This window comes from Microtus oregoni, unplaced genomic scaffold (genome assembly GCF_018167655.1).
Source record: "Microtus oregoni isolate MIOR12 unplaced genomic scaffold, Mior012 000000F_ref0000247, whole genome shotgun sequence".
Classification (NCBI taxonomy): domain Eukaryota; kingdom Metazoa; phylum Chordata; class Mammalia; order Rodentia; family Cricetidae; genus Microtus; species Microtus oregoni.
Genome location: NW_024543059.1, coordinates 13,390,061 through 13,408,293, shown reverse-complemented (window position 1 = coordinate 13,408,293; position 18,233 = coordinate 13,390,061). Strand labels below are relative to the sequence as shown.

The 18,233-nt window shown below is 43.2% G+C and overlaps 1 protein-coding gene across 2 annotated transcripts; it reads left to right on the top strand.

The window, feature by feature from the left end:
• Positions 1 to 14,515: 14,515 nt before the first annotated feature.
• On the top strand, positions 14,516 to 17,948 carry Ramac (RNA guanine-7 methyltransferase activating subunit). 2 transcript variants are annotated; one of them, XM_041650712.1, is made up of 3 exons: positions 14,516 to 14,961; positions 16,700 to 16,896; positions 17,573 to 17,948. In XM_041650712.1, the coding sequence occupies exons 2-3, from the start codon at positions 16,727 to 16,729 to the stop codon at positions 17,754 to 17,756; spliced, it is 354 nt and encodes a 117-aa protein (XP_041506646.1). In that variant the 5' UTR covers positions 14,516 to 14,961; positions 16,700 to 16,726; the 3' UTR covers positions 17,757 to 17,948. The 2 variants fall into 2 exon arrangements, with proteins under 2 accessions (XP_041506646.1, XP_041506654.1); XM_041650720.1 differs by lacking the exon at positions 14,516 to 14,961 and adding an exon at positions 15,014 to 15,448.
• Positions 17,949 to 18,233: the final 285 nt, after the last annotated feature.

The window sequence follows — 18,233 nt, the reverse complement described above, 5'->3', positions numbered from 1 at the left end:
AACTTGCAAGTTTATGGGTCCGGTAAAGTGTTTTAGGTGTAATAATTTTTATTGTCCAGCAGATGTCGTGGTTGCAGAGTCACAACTTGCGGCACAACCTGGTGCCACAAACAGTTCTGAGCCGCTTTGGTTTCCCCACCTTGGTGTTGGCTAAATACTGAGAAATATGCTTTGCTTGACAAATTAAAAGCAATTAAATCACTTCTGTACACGAAGCAAGAAGCCCAGAATTCAGGAGCAGGGAGCACAAACGGGAAGCTGCACAAGTTGCCATGTGGCAGGGAATGCGGCAGTGGGAGGGGTTGTGCGCGATCTTGGGAAATTTCCAAGTCACCACACACAGTTAGCTTTACTGTGGCGGGGAGGGGGGGTTACAAAAGAAAAAAAAAACGCTTAGTAGTAAAAGCAAGCCAAGTGGGCAGGGGTGGGAAACTTTCCGGTTTGTGAACTGGTTAGGCCTTTAAGCTGGCCACCCACTAGGTGTGGAGTTTGGATCCACGTGGGGCACCAGATGAAGACAGACTTTTAAAAGAAATTCCACACTAGCTCAGAATTGAGTATAATAGAGGGTTATTTATTTAGGGGTAGACTCACAGATTTCAATCCTCTGCCCAAACAAGGAACAGCAACCGAATCCCGCAGCTGGGAGAGGCCAGATGCGCACTTAACATCAGCATATATAGTATATGAGGCCACGCCCAAGTGGGTGGGTAACTTAAAGGCTACTGGCTGTAGGAATTCCTACAGCAAGGCTATGGCTGCTTGTTGCTGGCAAGAGACAGTGCAATGTTAGGGGAATGTCACAGGCCATTCTGGAATGTTCTGCTTAGCATGCCTTGTAAAAATGAAGGAAAACGAACCTAGTTTCTGCCCCACACAGAAATGATGACTGGTCATGATGAATATGGAGACAAAGAAACTAATGGGTCCTTGCTGTAGATACAATTGCTTGTTAATGTCGGATGGACTGGGCAGAGAGGGGAAGGAGTTTTTGGTTTTCTAGGAGAAGACCCCAGGAGGAGTAGATTCAGCTTCTAAATTGAAACATTGTGTTTGCAAGAAAATCAGAGCTTCTGCTGGATGAGCTACAACTCAAGGAAATGAAGCTGCCATTGTCCATGAGGACTTCAGAGAGAATCTACTGTCAAGGTAACTGGTAACGTGTGCCACTTTGTTGGAATCATCAAGCTGCTTGGATAATTACACCTAATGAGTAAAGAAAGGCCTTGTCCTGCACCATTGGCTTGGGACTTATTGATCCACTTAATATGTTAGAAGATCCTTGTTATCAGAATGCTCGCTTTTGGAGGTGGATTCAAGCAATCTTTTAAACCATTTATGCAAAGAATTTTTAATTCTTTATACATTCTACAGTTAAGGACATTTTTCAGAAAGATGTGCTAAAAATGGGAATTTACACTCCTAAAAAAGACACAATTTTTGAAATAGAGGGAAATCAAGAACCTTTGTAGCTATGAGTGCTGTGGTGTCCATAGACGTATTTACAGAGCAGGACAAGCCTATAATGTACCCGGCAGCAACGGGGAATGGAGAGCTGACCGTGCAGAACTCTAGCAGAACATTCAATCTGCATCTCCGTAAGATCATCAGAACACAAACGCAGGGTAGGGATATTAACCGCAATCCCAATGTCCACAGAGCCAAAATCCATGCACTACCCAACTCTAATGTGTTAGGCACACAACACACTATTGGAAGGGGCATCATTTAATCACCTGAGCATCTGGAGCTCAGTAAAAACCTACTGAGGTGAGGCAACAAGTCTAGAAGAGATGTTTCACTAGGCTGGTAAGAGACCCCCCCCACACACACACACACAAAAGAATCTAAAAAATTTTAGCAACAGAGTCACTATCTGTAATAGTGCTTTAGATGAATTCAAAAATACAAAACTTAATTCATATATAGTTGAAATGGTCTGTGTTAAATTCTGAAAGAAAGCACCTGATATCAGAGCAAGAATTTCTAAGTCTTTTAATGCCACAGCTTGAGAGCTCTTGTTTGTCCTTGCTAAAGAACGTGCCTCTAAATCTGAAGCTCTGAAAGACAGGCTCTACTCTGGAGCTGGCAGGATGCTTAACCTTTCTCTGATTTACGCCGATCATTATTTACCTGATTTGTTTGCCAGTTGGCTGGTTTGTTTCTGGGTTTTGTTGTGTTTTTTTTTCTTTTGGTTTGTTTTGGTTTTTCTCTTTCTTTCTTTCTTTCTTTCTTTCTTTCTTTCTTTCTTTCTTTCTTTAGACAGGGTTTTAAGGCTGGCCTCAAATTTCTTATACAGTAGAGGATGACTGGTACCCCTGACACTCTTGCCTTCACTCTCCAGCTGCTGGAATTGGAGGCATGCACCTCCATATCTGGCTAAAACTGTGTTTAACTCTCTTGTTTGTGGATCAGAAAATAATCAACCAATTGCAGATGTGTGCTTCGCACACTGAAGGCACCAATTACAATCATGACAAATGCTACAACAAATATGCCAGATTTAAACTGAATTTAAATTTAAATGAATTCAGAAACTACCTAGAACTTACTGGCTATCTAAAACTTACAGCAGCGTTAACTGAGGCATATATGTTGATAAAAGAGATATATCTGTCTAGCTTGAAATATTAGTCAAAGTGACTTTTAAGCAGAGTCTAAAAACTTTAACCAGAAACATTTGATAACATCCTCTCTCACAAATATGACACTCTGCAAAAAAATCTAGTACACATGCTGTCAGACATATTAAAACCTTAGGGCCTTTTAAGAGACCACGGAAGACAACAAAAGTCATCCTTCTGTTTTCTATTGGATGCAGGTCTATTCTGCCTGCTGGGTTTAGACCCAGTCCTTCAGTAAGGCTTTCTCTGTTGGTAACAACTGATTGACTCTTCCAATCACTGATACACACAATAATTTCTAGAAAATCTGGACTTCCCTCTAAGAAACACCAAATTATTATTGCATTAGATACTAACAGTTTTCTATGGAAACATTCTTTGCTACTGATACTTTTCTTATGTCTTCAAAAATCAGTTAATCATAACTTTTGAACAAATTTGATAGCTTCTTGTTTCCTATTTATTCTTCTCTCATGCGGTACATCCTGACTGCAGCCTCCCCTCTCCTCCTCCTCCCAGTCCCCGCCCCCCTGCTGCTGGCTCCCCCTCCCCTCACATCCACTGCTTCTCTGTTTCTCTTCAGAAAAAAGGCTGGCTTCCCAGGTATATCAACTGAACATAGCATAACAAGATGCAATAAAACTAGGCACAAATCCTCATATCAAGGCTGAATGAGGCACCCCAGTGGGGGAAGGGGTCCTGAGAGCAGGCAACAGAGGCAGAGACATCCCCAATCCCACTGTTAGGAATCCTACAAAAAAAAAAAATCCCAAGCTAAACAACCACAGACTGTTTGCAGAGGACCTAGCACAGACCCACGTGGGCTCCGTGATTGCCACTCAGTCTGCGAGGGTTTTAAGAGTTACTTATAGACCACTGAAGGCAACAAAAGTCACCCTTCTCCTTGAAACTGGATGCGCTTCTATTCTATCTGCTGAATGTGTCCCCAAAAGACTTTCCCCATTAGGAGCAAGTGATTGAATATGAGTCTAGCTTAGTTGATTCTGTGGTCTGTGTTCTCCTGGTGTCCCCTCTGGCTCCTTACAATCCTCCCTCCTCTTCCATGGGGTTCCCAGAGTTCAGCCGGTTTGGCTGTGGGTCTTTGCGTCTGCTTCCACCAATCTATGAGTAGAGCAGAATTATCACTGACTTTATTTTTTTGGTCAGTCGTGTTTGGTTCTACCCTAGGTCTCTGAACCATCCTCGTCATCCAGGCAGAGGCTCCCTCTTGTGGTTTGGCCTCAAGTTAGACCAGTCTTGTTGGCCACTCTCACAAGCTCTGAACCTCCAGTTGTTCCAGCACATTTTACAGGCAGCACAGGCTGTAGGGCAAAACTTTTGTGGCTGGCTCAATGTCCTCAGCCCACCACTGGGAACCTTACGTGGTTACAGAAGCTGACTGGCACAGGCTCTGTGATGGTTCTTCTTGGCTGTCAGCTTGACTACACCTGGAATGACTACAATCCAGAAATGGAGGGCACACCTGGGATCTGGATCGTGAGGCAGGTGGACCCCGGCTTTTGATCTGAGTCTTGAGGTGGGATGACACAGGCCTTTAATTCGGTCTCAAGGCTGGGAGACTCACTCTTTTGATATAGATCTTGAGGGTGGAAGACGCAGGCTTTTGATCTGATATTGAGGAAGATGACGTCTGCCTTTGATCCCGATCTTGAGGCACACCTTTAATCTGGGCCACACCTTCTGTTAGAAGCCTACGTAAGGGCAGTGGGAGAAGGAAGGGTGTGTTTGCCCTCGCCTTGTCAGCACGTTCATCTCTTCTTTGGAGCCTACTTCTTTGGGGTTCCAGCACGCACAGAAGACCACCTGAGACCCCCAGCCTCACGGGACTGAGCAGCTACTAGATTCTTGGACGTTCCATTCACTGCTAGCCATTGTTGGACTGCAGCCTGTAAGCCATTCCAATACACACCCACGTGCGTGCACACACACGCACACACACACACACACTCATTCTGAAAGTTCTGTGACTCTAGAGAACCCTAATACGGTTCCGTATCTTCCATTACTAGGAATCCTTGCTAGGGTCACGCTCCTAGGATCCAGGTTCCACTGTACAGGGTTTCCACATTGCCCCCTATTCAAGTCGTCTCTCCTCATACCCTCTTCCTCTGTCTCCCAATCCCCCACCTGATCTCCCCTGTTCCCATCCCCACCCACAAAATCTATTCTACTTTTCCAATGTCCGGCTATTATGACTAAGTCGCTGTGAACATACTTGAGCAAGTGTCCCTGTGGTATGATTGAGCATTCTTTGTGTATATGCCCAAGAGTGGTATGATGGGTCTTGAGGCAGATGGATTCCCAATTATCTGAAGGACCACCATATTGATTTAGATCGCAGCTGCACAGGTTTGCACTCCCACCAGCAGCGGAGGAGAGCTCTCCTTGCTCCATATTCCTCACCAGCATGAGCTGTCACTTGCGCTACTGATCTTAGTCATTCTGACAGGTGTTAAGATGGAATCTCAAATCTGACAGTTTCTTCATCCAATAAATTCATCATATAAAAGGAATTTTTTAGTCATTTAAGAAAAAAATTACAATGTCAAACTGGTGGGGTTTTTTTTAGTCTTCTTTATATGCTTCATAAATCTCAATATTAATTCTTTGGAACAAATGCATGAGTTCATTCACTTATATTAGCAGCATGATATATGTAATAAAACTATAAATTAATTTTTTTGTAAATTATGATTTTTTTTATATGCTACTATACTGGTTGGTTTTCATCAACTCCCACACAAATTTAGACATGTCTTGGAAGTAGGAATCCTATTTGAGAAAAATGCCCCCATAGTATTGGCCTGTAGGCAAGTCTGTAGGGCACCTCCTTGATCAATGATGGTGGGTGGTGCCATCCCTGGCAGATGGTACTGATGCTGTAAGAAAGCAAGCTGAGAGCAAGCCATCAAGTGGCACTCCTCCATGACTGGGGCTTCAGTTCCTGCCTCCAGGTCCCAGCTGTGACGTCCTAAGTGATGGACTGTAGCTGTGAGCTGAAAGTAACCCTTTCTTCCTCAAGTTGCATTTGGTCATGGTGTTATCACAGCAACAGAAACCCAAGCTAAGACATAAATCATATTATTTCTAGTTTGTATAACTTCCAAATTATTTATTGTTGTAGAAAACGGAATAGAAAAGCAAACTGGTTGGATTCTGTTACAAAAAAATGGAGGTATATATTCTGAGATATGTATTTATTGTAAATGTTTCTAGGGTGAAACTGGCTTTACACATGTTTAAGTCTGTTGATTTAGATTATTATAGTAAAATGACCAGGATTGCAATTAGATTGCTTCTAATGGGAAGTATTATATAGAAAACAAAACTACAAAACTATTTCAGAATTTCTGGATATATTTGAATACTTCTGAGTTAGATAAAATGTAGTTGAAAATATCTTGAAAAGTCTATCAGCTTTAAAGCTTTGGTTTTAGTTGTAAGACTTTGCTTCTGTACACTGTATGGAGTATTTGGAATGTCTTCTCCACAATCATTAGGTACTTGAATACCTTCTGTGAACTTCATCTGGCAGGTTTGGTTATTTGACATTTATTAGAGGCTGACACTGTAATATCGCACATTTACCTCTTTGATCTTAAAAGATAAGTTCTTCTCTCAACAATGTATAAAGTAACAAAGAAATTAGATAAAGTTTACAAACCCACCCCAGCCTTGCCCTGCAGAGACAAACACTGTGCTCCCGTGTCCTCAGCTACAGACTGTTGGGTTTCTTTGTTATTTACTTATTTATTTATTTATTTATTGGGTTTTGAGACAGGGTTTCTCTGTGTAAGAGTCCTGGCTGGGGCTGGAAAGATGGTTCAGAGGTTAAGAGCACTGGCTGATCTTCAGGAGGTCCTGAGTTCAATTCCCAGCAACCACAAGGTGGTTCACAACCATCTGTAATGAGGTCTTGTGCCCTCTTCTGGCCTGCAGGCATACAAGGAGGTTGAACACTGTGTACGCAATAAATAAATAAATCTTTTTTTTTTTTTTTAAAGAGAGAGAGTCCTGGCTGTTCTGGGACTCAATTAGAAGACCAAGCCTCTAACTCACAGAGATTCTCCTGCCTCTGCCTCCCAAGGCTGGGATTAAAGGTATGCGCCTCCACTGCCTTTATTTTTAAACTTTGCTAATACTAAAAATAGCAAGAAACCACGTGATAACAATTTGAGGACATATCTGTGTTCCTATATTTGTATTCCTACAAACAAAGAAACTAGAAAGATCGAAAGTGCTTTTAACAAATCTAAATAAGACAAAACCAGTTTTACAATAAAAATGTTTTTAAAAACTGTTTTGTTTTGCTCGAGACAAGGTCTTATTCTGTAGCTAAGGCTGGTCTTTAACTCACTTTATAGCCTAAGCTGTCCTAGGACTCATGGTCATCCGCCTGCCTCAACCCCCTGGTGCTGGGATTTCAAGCACGTGCCACCACATCCGGATTTGTCCTGACCCACACCAGCTACTGTCATACTCTCGTCTCCCTAGGAGACATTCCACGGCTGCTCTTTTTTTTAATGACAGGATTGACTTAACATGAAAGGGAATGCTAGTCCTGTAGTTTCCTTGGTACTTCACATCTTTTCCAAGTAATAGTTACCAACAGACATAAACAGTTCAAGTTTTAAGTATTTAACAATAGAGCTAAAGAGATAACTCAATTTCCACCCTTCTTTTGTTTTGTTTTTTGTTTGTTTGGTTTTTGTTTTTTTTTTTAATTTATTTATTTATTAAAGATTTCTGTCTCTTCCCCGCCGCCTCCCATTTCCCTCCCCCTCCCCCGATCAAGTCCCCCTCCATCGTCAGCCCAAAGAGCAATCAGGGTTCCCTGCCCTGTGGGAAGTCCAAGTACCTCCCACCTCCATCCAGGTCTAGTAAGGTGAGCATCCAAACAGCCTAGACTCCCACAAAGCCAGTACGTGCAGTAGGATCAAAAACCCATTGCCATTGTTCTTGAGTTCTCAGCAGTCCTCATTGGTTTTCGTTTTTTGAGACAGGATTTCTCTGTGTCACAGCTGTAGCTGTCCTGGAACTCGCTCCAGAGGACCTGAGTTTAGTTCCCAGCACCCACATGGCAGTTAACAACTGTCTGTAACGCCAAGATCTGACTCCCTCACACAGACATGCAAGCAGGCAAAACATCAATGCAAATAAAATAAAAATAAATTTAAAGAGAGAGAGAGCACACAAGGAATGAAGTAGGCTTTTGAAACGTCAAAGCCAGTCCCCAGTGAGACACTTCCTCCAACAGGCAAGACTTCCTAATCCCTCCCACGTAGTGCATCATCTAGGGACCAAGTACTCCAACATGTGAGCCCATGAAGGCCATTGTCATTCACACCACTGCACTAAGTTCTGGTGAAATTTTTTTAACTAACATAATTTTATTGATTCTTTTGGAATTTTACATCATGCACCCCAATTCCATTCACCTCCCAGTCCTCCCATACTCCCCCCGCACTCCTGCAGCATACCCTCTCAAGAGGAACCCCCCAAAATGAGTTTGATGAAATTTTAATAACCATCAAACCAATACCTCCAGAACTAATGAAAGCTATTTTCTGGTGGCTAGTTTTAATTAATTTCCCCTAGAGTAATAACTAAGCTGATGTAATGCGCACATAATCGACTTGGAGGAGGAAGGACAGAGAGGAGCTATGCTGCGTAGCTACAATTTAAAACAGTATTTCAACTCCCCATTTCTCTTGTGTGTAGACATGTGTTGGTGAGAAGATGGGGTGTAAATAATAACTTAGGATGCTTGCCTTTTAGAAAGGAGCATAAGCAGTGGATTATCCAGTTTCAGAAGAGTGATTCTGAGGTTGTTCTGTATCGTCAAAGTAAATCAGAGAAGGTTGCAGGCTGTGTGCTTTCTAAAATGTTTCTGTGTCAAATGGTTGATATTAAAAACTCGTGAGGTAGCAGGAAGTATTCCCTTCAGACACGCCCAAAGAAGAGAGAATGTTGATCCTATTTTACAGATACTTGCTCAGCCATGTTCATTGCTGCTCTGTTCACAATACATAGGAAATGGAAACAACCTACATGTCCTTCAGCTGCCGAATGGATAATGAAAATGTGGTACACAGACACCCTGGAATATTATTCAGCTGCAAAGAAAAATGAAATCATGGAATTCTCAGATAGTCGGGAAGAACTAGAGAAGATTACACTGAGTAAGGTAACCCACACCTACAGAGACAAATACCACATGTTCTCTCTCACCTGAGGTTCCTACCTCCAAATATTCACAAGTGAGTACATAACCCGGAGGAACTGCAGAAACCAGGAAAGCAAAGGGGAGCATTGCATCGTAGGGGTGACTGAGCAATAGAGAGGGGGAATAGCAGGAGACAAGTGATCTGAAGTGAGAAATGAGGAAACAGAGGGAATAATTAGAGGGAAATGCAGAAGGAGGGGGAAGATAACAATAAGGATGTCTAAAAATCATAAGGAATTATACTTTTTAGTATCTAGCTGAAATACCTATATTACATGTAAATCTGTGTATACATACATAGTTTCATTAAAATTTTCCATATGGAATGACAACGTTCTCCATGAAAGCCATAGATAGACTATCAAAAAAAAAATCCCAACACCAGGCATGAACAGCCCTCTTTTGAGGTAAGGGTTTTCCAAGAGTCTCAAATCATAAGCTGCTCCTGTTGCCCTTCATTCCCCGCAGCCCCCAGGGGTGGAAGGTAAGTCCCTACTGCTGAAGATGCCATGCACTTGGGCGCAGAACCCAGAGGACCTGAAACAAATCTGACCTGAACCCCCTCCTCTCTGAAAACAAGCTTTCATGGAACCGGAAGTTACCATGCAAGCTTCCAAAGAAGGGAAGCGACCAGTAGCCCTACCTAGCTATGACGCCCATGAACCACAACAATTAACCAGCATGTCAAAGGGTGCCGTAGTGGCACACATACCCTGGTGGTGATGAATAGCTCTCTGGTTGGACTTGAGGCCTGCTCAACAAGCGGGAAATCATGCTTGGTCCTGGAAACCTAGCCAACTCTCCAGGGCTAGAGAAGTCATAGATCTTGGAGGGGGAGCCTACAACCATCACTTTACAAAACCAACATCTACACTACAATCTAAATATTTATCCTTATACCCACAGATAAATATGTTCTCGCTTCACATCAAAGAGAGTTCTTTGCAACATTACAGAAAACCACAACCAATCAAAATGCAGAGTTGTGGAGTTTCATCCCAACTGATACATCTACAACACAGCTTCTAAATCAGGAAACAGGGAGGATCAGGTGAAAAGAGTTTTAAAGTCTTAGGATCAGTGAGTTTGCTGTGAGATAATGTCTCTTGGAAATGTCAAAGAAGTCACTATCACCATGACACCTCATCAACATGGTTACCTAACCATGACCCAAACAAGGATGACACAATAGGCATGCTAACACAGAAGGGACAAAGTTCACAAGGCTCCAACCCCAGACAAAGAGCTACAGATAATGAAGGAATGTTGAGAGCAGCAGAAATTGTTCCTCCCGGGAAGAGCACACTAAAGTGGGATTCCCTTCTGCATGCTATAAATATGCTTTTTTACCATTGGTTAATAGAGAAGTTGCTTTGTCCTATGGCAGGGAAGAATATAGGTAGGTGGGAAACTAAATGAATGCTCGGAGAAAGAGGCACAGTCAGAGAGATGCCATGTAGCTGCCGAAGGAGGAAGATGCCAGAATATTACCAGTAAGCTACAGCCCCATGGTGATGCACAGATTACTAGAAATGGGTTAATTTGAGATATAAGGGCTAGTTAGGAATATGCCTGAATCACTGGCCAACTAGTGTTGTAATTAATGTAAGCCTCTGTGTGTTTCTTTGGGACTGAATGGGCTGTGGAACCAGGTGGGACATAAACTTCCATTGATAACACACCAAATTGGTTAGCCAATACCAATTGATCAGCCCTGAAAACAGACGTACATAACATTACACAAGCTTAACAGGTTGTATTTCTTTTTTCTTTCTTTCTTTTTTTTTTTTAGTTTTTCCTATGTGTAGGAATATATAGATATTCACAGACACAGGTGTAACAACAAAGGAAGGAAAAAGGCCATGAATTTGAAAGAGAGCAAGGGGGATGGATGGGAGGAGTTGAATGGAGGAAAGGATTTAATTACAATCTCAAAAACTTTACAGTTACCTTTAAAAAAGAAGCTGCATTGAGAGTGCTCTGATGAGATGTGGATGGTCTTTGAGTCTACAGAGACTGATGGCTGTGTTGTCACTAACAAAAAACATTTGTCTATAATGCAGAAGAGGAATTTTTATTGCTTTCTATCATTTTTATAGGAAAAAAAGCATTTTAAAATGGGGTATATTTAAACTATGCTACATAGTTACTACTCTTTCAGCGGAACTGGGTTTGGTTACCGGCAACTCACAAGGCTGCACACACGTGTAACTCCAACACCCTCTTCTGGCCTCTAAGTTCCCTACACATGCACAGTGTACACATGCAGGCTCACAGACATACATAATTTTTAAAAATTTAAATGTTTCTTTTTAAAAAGGCTTTGCTCTATAGCCTAGACTTACCAAAAAAAAAAAAAAAAAAAAACTCACTTGTAGCCGAGGCCAAACCAGGGTGGCCTCAAACTTGGGGCAATTCTCCAAATGCTGAGATTACATGCACGGGCTACCATGCCTGGCTAAACTCTGCTTTTAATGGACTCTTATAATATGGCTTACTACAACAGATAAGAAATAATTTAAATATTTTATATTTTCATTTACTATTTATGCTGTGGTAGTTTGAGCAGGAATGGCTCCCGTAGACTCATGTGCTTGAATGTTTGGCACACAGTGAGTGGCCCTGTCAGGGTTAGGTGCTGGGAACTGAATCCAGGGTCTCTGCAAAAGCAGTAGGCATTCTTGGCTGCTGAACCATCTTTCCAGCCCAGACAGAGATTTTTTAAAAAGAGTTCTGTGCTAACTGTAGGTCCCTAATAGTCACATTTAAAATTTATCTTTATATGACGAAGTCAATCTTTTTTAAAAATGTTTTATTTATTTATTTATTTATTATGTATGCAATGTTCTATCTGTGTGTATACCTGCAGGCCAGAAGAGGGCACCAGACCCCATTACAGATGGTCGTGAGCCACCATGTGGTTGCTGGAAATTGAACTCAGGACCTTTGGAAGAGCAGGCAATGCTCTTAACCTCTGAGCCATCTCTCCAGCCCCCGAAGTTAATCTTCTAAAGGAGTCAGAGATATTTGTATTTTACAACATTTATAAGAAATATTTTGCCTCAAGTCTAGTGGTTTACTGAATTTTATTGAAGATGTGTACATATTTATACTTGAGTATACTTGGGTATAAATGTGTATAAACACTTTGGGATTCCTGAAACTGTAATGATAGACCTTCCATTAACGTTGTAGTGTATTACAAAAACATTAATGGGCAGTGTTTTAACTGTGCCTTACAAGACATAACATCCTTGATTTGATGAGATAAGGCATTCAGAAAAGATCCCTGACAGAGAAATTAGAGTTTAATAGCAAAATGACTGGTGGGACCGCAGGGACCCGACCTGGACCCAAGTCCTGCTTCTGTTCTGTCCTCAGCAGGACGCTTTGGACAGGGACCATTTCCAAACCTTGGTTCCCAGAATATCTGCTGCTTTGCTGGGATGATGATAGACAGAGCATGGACTCAGGGTATCCGAGTGGCAAATGCTTTTATCCACTGTGCCATGTCATTGACCCCGGGAATGATTTTTTTTCCTTTTTCTTTAAAGATGGGGTTTCTTGTAGCCCAGCCTGTCCTTAAACTTCCTGTGTAGCAGAAACTGACCTTGAACTCCTGATCCACAATACCTCCACCTCCCAAGTACTGAGATTACAGTTTGCCACCAGGTCTGGGCTGATTGTTTCCGGGGAGTTTTCATCTTATTGACAGTATGAGAATTCACTGTGGCATCTACCTTTTATTTTTATAAATGCCCCCATTTTATGGGAGCTTTCGGAACCCTGCACCAAATGCTGTGAAAAGGGGAGTATAGTGGGTTGGTTTCCCCGATGACTTTGCCTTTAACTGTTAATCAGTACAAGAAATTGATAAAGACAAGATTCTATTTATAAACAAGTGATTCTTTTATATAGTGATTACCACACATTGTTATTTTTATAATGAACTATTAAACTAGGGATTTTTTTTTCCTAAGACAGGGTCTCCAGGCTGTCTTAACAAGAGCACTAGCTGCTCTTCCAGAAGACCTGGGTTCAATTCCCAGCAACCATGTGGCACCTCACAACCATCTGTAAGTCCAGCTCCAGGGGACTGGACACCCTCATACATGTAAGCAAAGCACCACTGCACATAAAATATATATATTTGGGGTTTTGAGACAGGGTTTCTTTGTGTAGCCTTGGTTGTCCTGTAGACCAGGCTAGCTTCCCAACTGTTGGAATTAAAGACATATGAATCACCGGCTGGCTAATTAATTTAAAAAAAAATAGATTCTCATGTAGCTGACGATGGCCTTAAACTCGTCATCCTCTCTCCTCCACCTCCCGAGGGCTGGGATTACTCGGGGGCATAACCACACATAAATCTGTGCTCCTCTTAGACTTTGATGAAATGAAACTGAAATTCCTTCTCAATGCCAATTTCCCAGACTCAAAGAAGTGGAATTTTCTCTGTTTCCTAGTGTTCTTCTGTTTCTGTCACCTTGATTATGGTATCTCTTCCTACTGGACACCAAGATTTACACACACTCAGAGAGAGAGAGAGAGAGAGAGAGAGAGAGAGAGAGAGAGAGAGAGAGAGAGAGAATATCAATCCTATTCAATCCTATCCTATTTTTGTTACAATGATGTTTCTAAACCCTGGCCTGGATTATTCATAGCTCCACTGTTCATCCCAAGTATGTACTCAGTGCTTACTTTAGGAGAAGCACAACGTTATATACTGTCAGGTGTACAAGCAAATTCAAGGTATGTATGCATAGCTGTAGCCCAGAGTCAGGAAGCGGCAATAACACATAAAGTTCAGAAAGTATTAGGGAACCCAGTAGAGGTAAAACTTACTTCCAGATGGTGACGCCACACTGTGAAGTCTTAGAGAATGGATATAAATTGTCAACATCAGGAGGTGTGTGTGTGTGTGTTGTATTTCTAGGGGAATGATAAGTATTCCAAGCGTTAAGGGGGCACTGGTAATCTAGAGAAATGTAATGAATGAATAACTTATTAAGTACTGCATATGGTCTGGTTTACCATGGGCGAGAGAATGAAAGGGAAACGTCAGAAAATAGAACTTTGAAACCAAATTAATATTTTGGACCGGGACAGCAAAGGGTTGTTGAATATCTCGCACCCGAGCTGTGCTTGAATATAGCTCTAGCAGTTATGAGGAACATATGCTGGGGGCGGGGCGGAGAATGCTTTAGGAAGAGGGGCATCAACAAGAAAAATGCTGCCTTGACACTGTTCACGGGGTGAGAACTTTGACGAGGTGAGGGGCAATGGGTACCCAAGGAGTGGATGGATGTTGGAGACACTGCAGGGACAAACAACAGACTACGACGTCTGATTGAGGCGTGGGAAGAAAAGGTCTCCAATTCAGACACTGAACTTTTCCAAGTCAACTGTATTATCGAGAAGAGTGGACTGCCCGGGAAGCAATCTGAAAAAAAGGTCAAGTTACACCCGGGCTAGTGAGCGTTTCCACACTGGTGAACTCTCTTAGAAGAAGCCGCCCAGATGGTGGGGGGTGTGTGGCGGGGGGAGAAACGGAGCGCCGACAGTGGAGAGGCGGAGGGCGGCCGCAGGAACCTTACTGCAGAGGCTTCATCGGGAGCGAGTCGGTGCCGCTCAGGTGCAGTAGAGTCCGCTCGTCACCCCCGCCACCCAGCTCCGCTTCCGGTCTCCACAGACGCCGGGGTCGCGAGCCGCCTTCCCGCCCGGTCCCCGTGCGTCAGCGACTGCCAGGCAAGGAGATTTTAATACACGGCGACGCCTTTAACCCTTCGGAAGGACTGGCAGGCGGTCCGGCAGCGACAAGCCAGCACGGCCGACCTCCCCGACGCCGCTCGACACCGCGCCGCCACCCTCCCGCCGCGCTGCGGTTCGAACGCGAGGGGCGTGGCCGGACGGAACCCCACACCCGGCGACCTCTAGACGTCGCGAGATTTGATAGGCGACTTCGGCTTTTGCGCTCCGGAAGTGGAAATGGAGTAGTGAGGGATCCCTGCGCGTTTGGTTACCTTGGAGAGCCGTTTTGGGTGCTGCTGTGTAGACGACCGAGGCCCCTCCAGGGCGTCCCGCGGAAGGGTGAGCACAGCCCTCGGAGGGTGGCGCTTCCGGTCGGGGCGGCGGAGGGACCGGGGAGGCTGCAGCCGGGAGGACGTGGAGGCGCGGCGGTCCCTCCTCGTCTGAGCCTCTCTGCCCTCGGGGCGGCTCTTTAAGGCGCTTCTGGAAGGAGCCTCGCGCGTGTTCTGACCTCTGTGCCTGTTGCTTTTGAAGTTGAAGGGCCAGACGATGAGCCTTGTCGCCTCTTGTCCCCCTCAGTTGAAGAGCGAGTTTCCTCTTTGGGCTGTTAGCGCTGAGATTCTAGAGTCCTTTTAATCCAGTCCCCTTAAACTGACGCGTGTATGTGCTCGCCCCGTCTGCCCACATCTTTTTTTTTTTTTTTTAATGTGTATATGTGTGTCTACAGAGGCCAGAAGTGGGCGTCGGATCCCCTGGAGCTAGAATTACAGGCAGTTGTAAGCTGCCCGGTGTGGGTACTGGGATCTGATCTGTGTCCTTTGAATGAATAGTGAGTGCTCTTGACTACTGAGCTATCTCTCCAGCCGCTCCCCCAACCTTTGAGGTTTCCTTTAAACTCTGAAGCCGTATTTGCTTAATTTTCTTTATTATCTATATTTTTTTTCTTTCCCATGTATTCTGCTTGCTCTCTTTCAAATTCATGGCCTTTTTAGTTGTTATGGACATGTATACTATATATGTGATTATATATATATATATATACACACACACACATACATACACACACACATATACATACACAACCTGCTCAAACCTGTTTACACAATGTTGCTTATATGTATATGTTTTTCAGAGCTGATCTTACATTGTATTGAATATCCGGCTTGTGTGCTCAGCTCTTGGGAGGACCAGGCTGGCTATTGTATAGACCAGGCTGGCCTCCAATTTAGAGATCTGCCTGCCTCTGCCTCTGCTGGGATTAAAGGCATGCACCACCACCACCTGGCAAAAGACAGAGTTTTACTTTGTAACCAAGTTGGACTCAAACTCGAACTCCTTCTGTTTCAGGCTCCTGAGTGCTGAGATTACAGCTATTGATTCGATTACTCAAGCTTCTTAAAAATTCTAATTTCTCATTTTACAGTTAATTCTCAGTCATTTGCGGTGCTGTTTCATTTCCTACTGGGAGCTGGAGAAATGGCTCAGTGGTTGAGAGAGCTGACTCTTATACAGAGTGTGTAAGAAAACATCCTTCTGGAAACTTAGTTCTGAGGGCTTTGATACCCTCTTCTGACCTCTGTTGTGTGATATTTTGTGTTCTGACAAATAAAGCTTGCCTGAAGATCCGAGGGTGGACTAGCCACTAGTTAACTATAGAGGCCAGGCAGTGGTGGCACAGACCTTTAATCCCAGCACTGGGTGGAGGAAGCAGGAAGATGAGGAGTTCAAGGCCACACTGGGCTACAAGAGATTGAACCAGTCTAAAAGAGAAACAGAACCAGGTGGTGAAGGTTCTCGCCTTTGATCCCAGCATTTGAAGGCTCATGCCTTTAATCCCAGCACTAGGGAGGTGGAGACGGGATCTTACCCATTCGGTTTGAGGACTCGATAGAGGTAAAAAGTATAGCAGCTGGCTGCTCTGCTTCTCTGCTCCTTCAGCTTTCTTCCACTCCCTAATATCTGATTCTGGGTTTTTATTAAGACACTAGAATTTGTGCTACAATACTCTGTCAAAAATTGTTCACTTCCTGGTTTTTCATAAGCTAATAAAATAGTGCTAATTTTTTTTTAATTCTTACAGATCTTAAAAATTGTACAGAATTTCAAGATGAGCGATACTTCTGAAGAGATTCCAAATTTTGAAGAGATGTTTGCAAACAGATTCACACAAGACGACAAAGAGTACCAGGAATACTTGAAACGTCCCCCTGAGTCCCCTCCAATTGTTGAGGAGTGGAATAGCAGAGGTGGCGGTAACCAGAGAAATAGAGGCAACTGGTATGTGTTATTTCCGGAGGATAAGTGCAGAGGGCTGTCTGGGAGAAGGTAGCTTTAATATGCTTGCCCATGAAGCTGGTGAAAGTAGCAACCAGTGTTCACAGCATGGTTCGCCCACAGCCCTGTTTCCGTGCCTGGAGCATGATAAGCACTCTTAAGTACTTGCTTATAGTGTCCTGGCTAAGCCAGGCATAGTGATGCAAGCCACACTTTCAGCATTTGAGAGGTTGAGGTAATAGGTGCATGAGTTCTAGGCCAGCCTGGACTATCCAATGAGACCCTGTCTCAAACTAATATTTACAAATATACTTAATAGAACTGTAGTTTTGTACTTGATTTCCTAAAGGTAGTCCTTTGATTAATTTATAAAGTTTCTAAACTGAAACGGAAAATTATGTAATAATTCAATAAAGAAGCGGCCTGGTTTTCGCATTTTAGTGGGTGTCAGTGTGACGATACCTGGACCTGTTACCCCGCCTCTGACAGTGAGAGGTGCCAGTGTGATGCTGGAAGAGTAGCTTACGTCTTAGGAGATGGGACAAGTGCTGTGATGGCCCCAGACATACAGCTCCACCCTCCATTACCCTGTATTCAGGGGGAACTCAAATACCCTGGGATTGATGTCTTTGTGGTTTTTTTTTAAAGGAAAGTTAATGTTTTGTTTTTCTTTTGGTAGGCTGCAAGATAACAGACAGTTTAGAGGTCGGGATAACAGACGAGGATGGCCAAGTGACAATCGATCAAATCAGTGGCACGGACGGTCATGGGGTAACAACTATCCACAGAGACAAGAGCCTTACTACCATCAACAGTACGGACAGTATGGCCCCAACCAGCGGCCTCCATATGGTTACTACTGACAGAAAGGATGCGGCTTTAACAAAAGGCCGTTCATTTTGATAATGTGCTGAATGTTCGTTTGTCTTCTTTTGGTCATAGTTTTTCATTCTATTTTACAGAATGGGTTGTTAATTGTTTAGAACTTGAGACTTGAAAATAAATTGATCTTGCTAGAGGTGTGACAATTGATGGGAATAAAGTGTGGATTATATTGTTTGGCTTTATCTTAAATACTGTTTTATGATTTAGTACTGTTTTGAGTTTGGTATGTTTTTCTTATTTGATCTCTAGGAGTTCTATCTTTAACACATAAATTTTAAATAGGAGGGGCTGGAGAGATGGCTCAGTGGTTAAGAGCATTGCCTGCTCTTCCAAAGGTCCTGAGTTCAATTCCCAGCAACCACATGGTGGCTCACAACCATCTATAAAGACGTCTGGCGCCCTCATCTGGCCTTCAGGCATACAGACAGAATATTGTATACATAATAAATAAATAA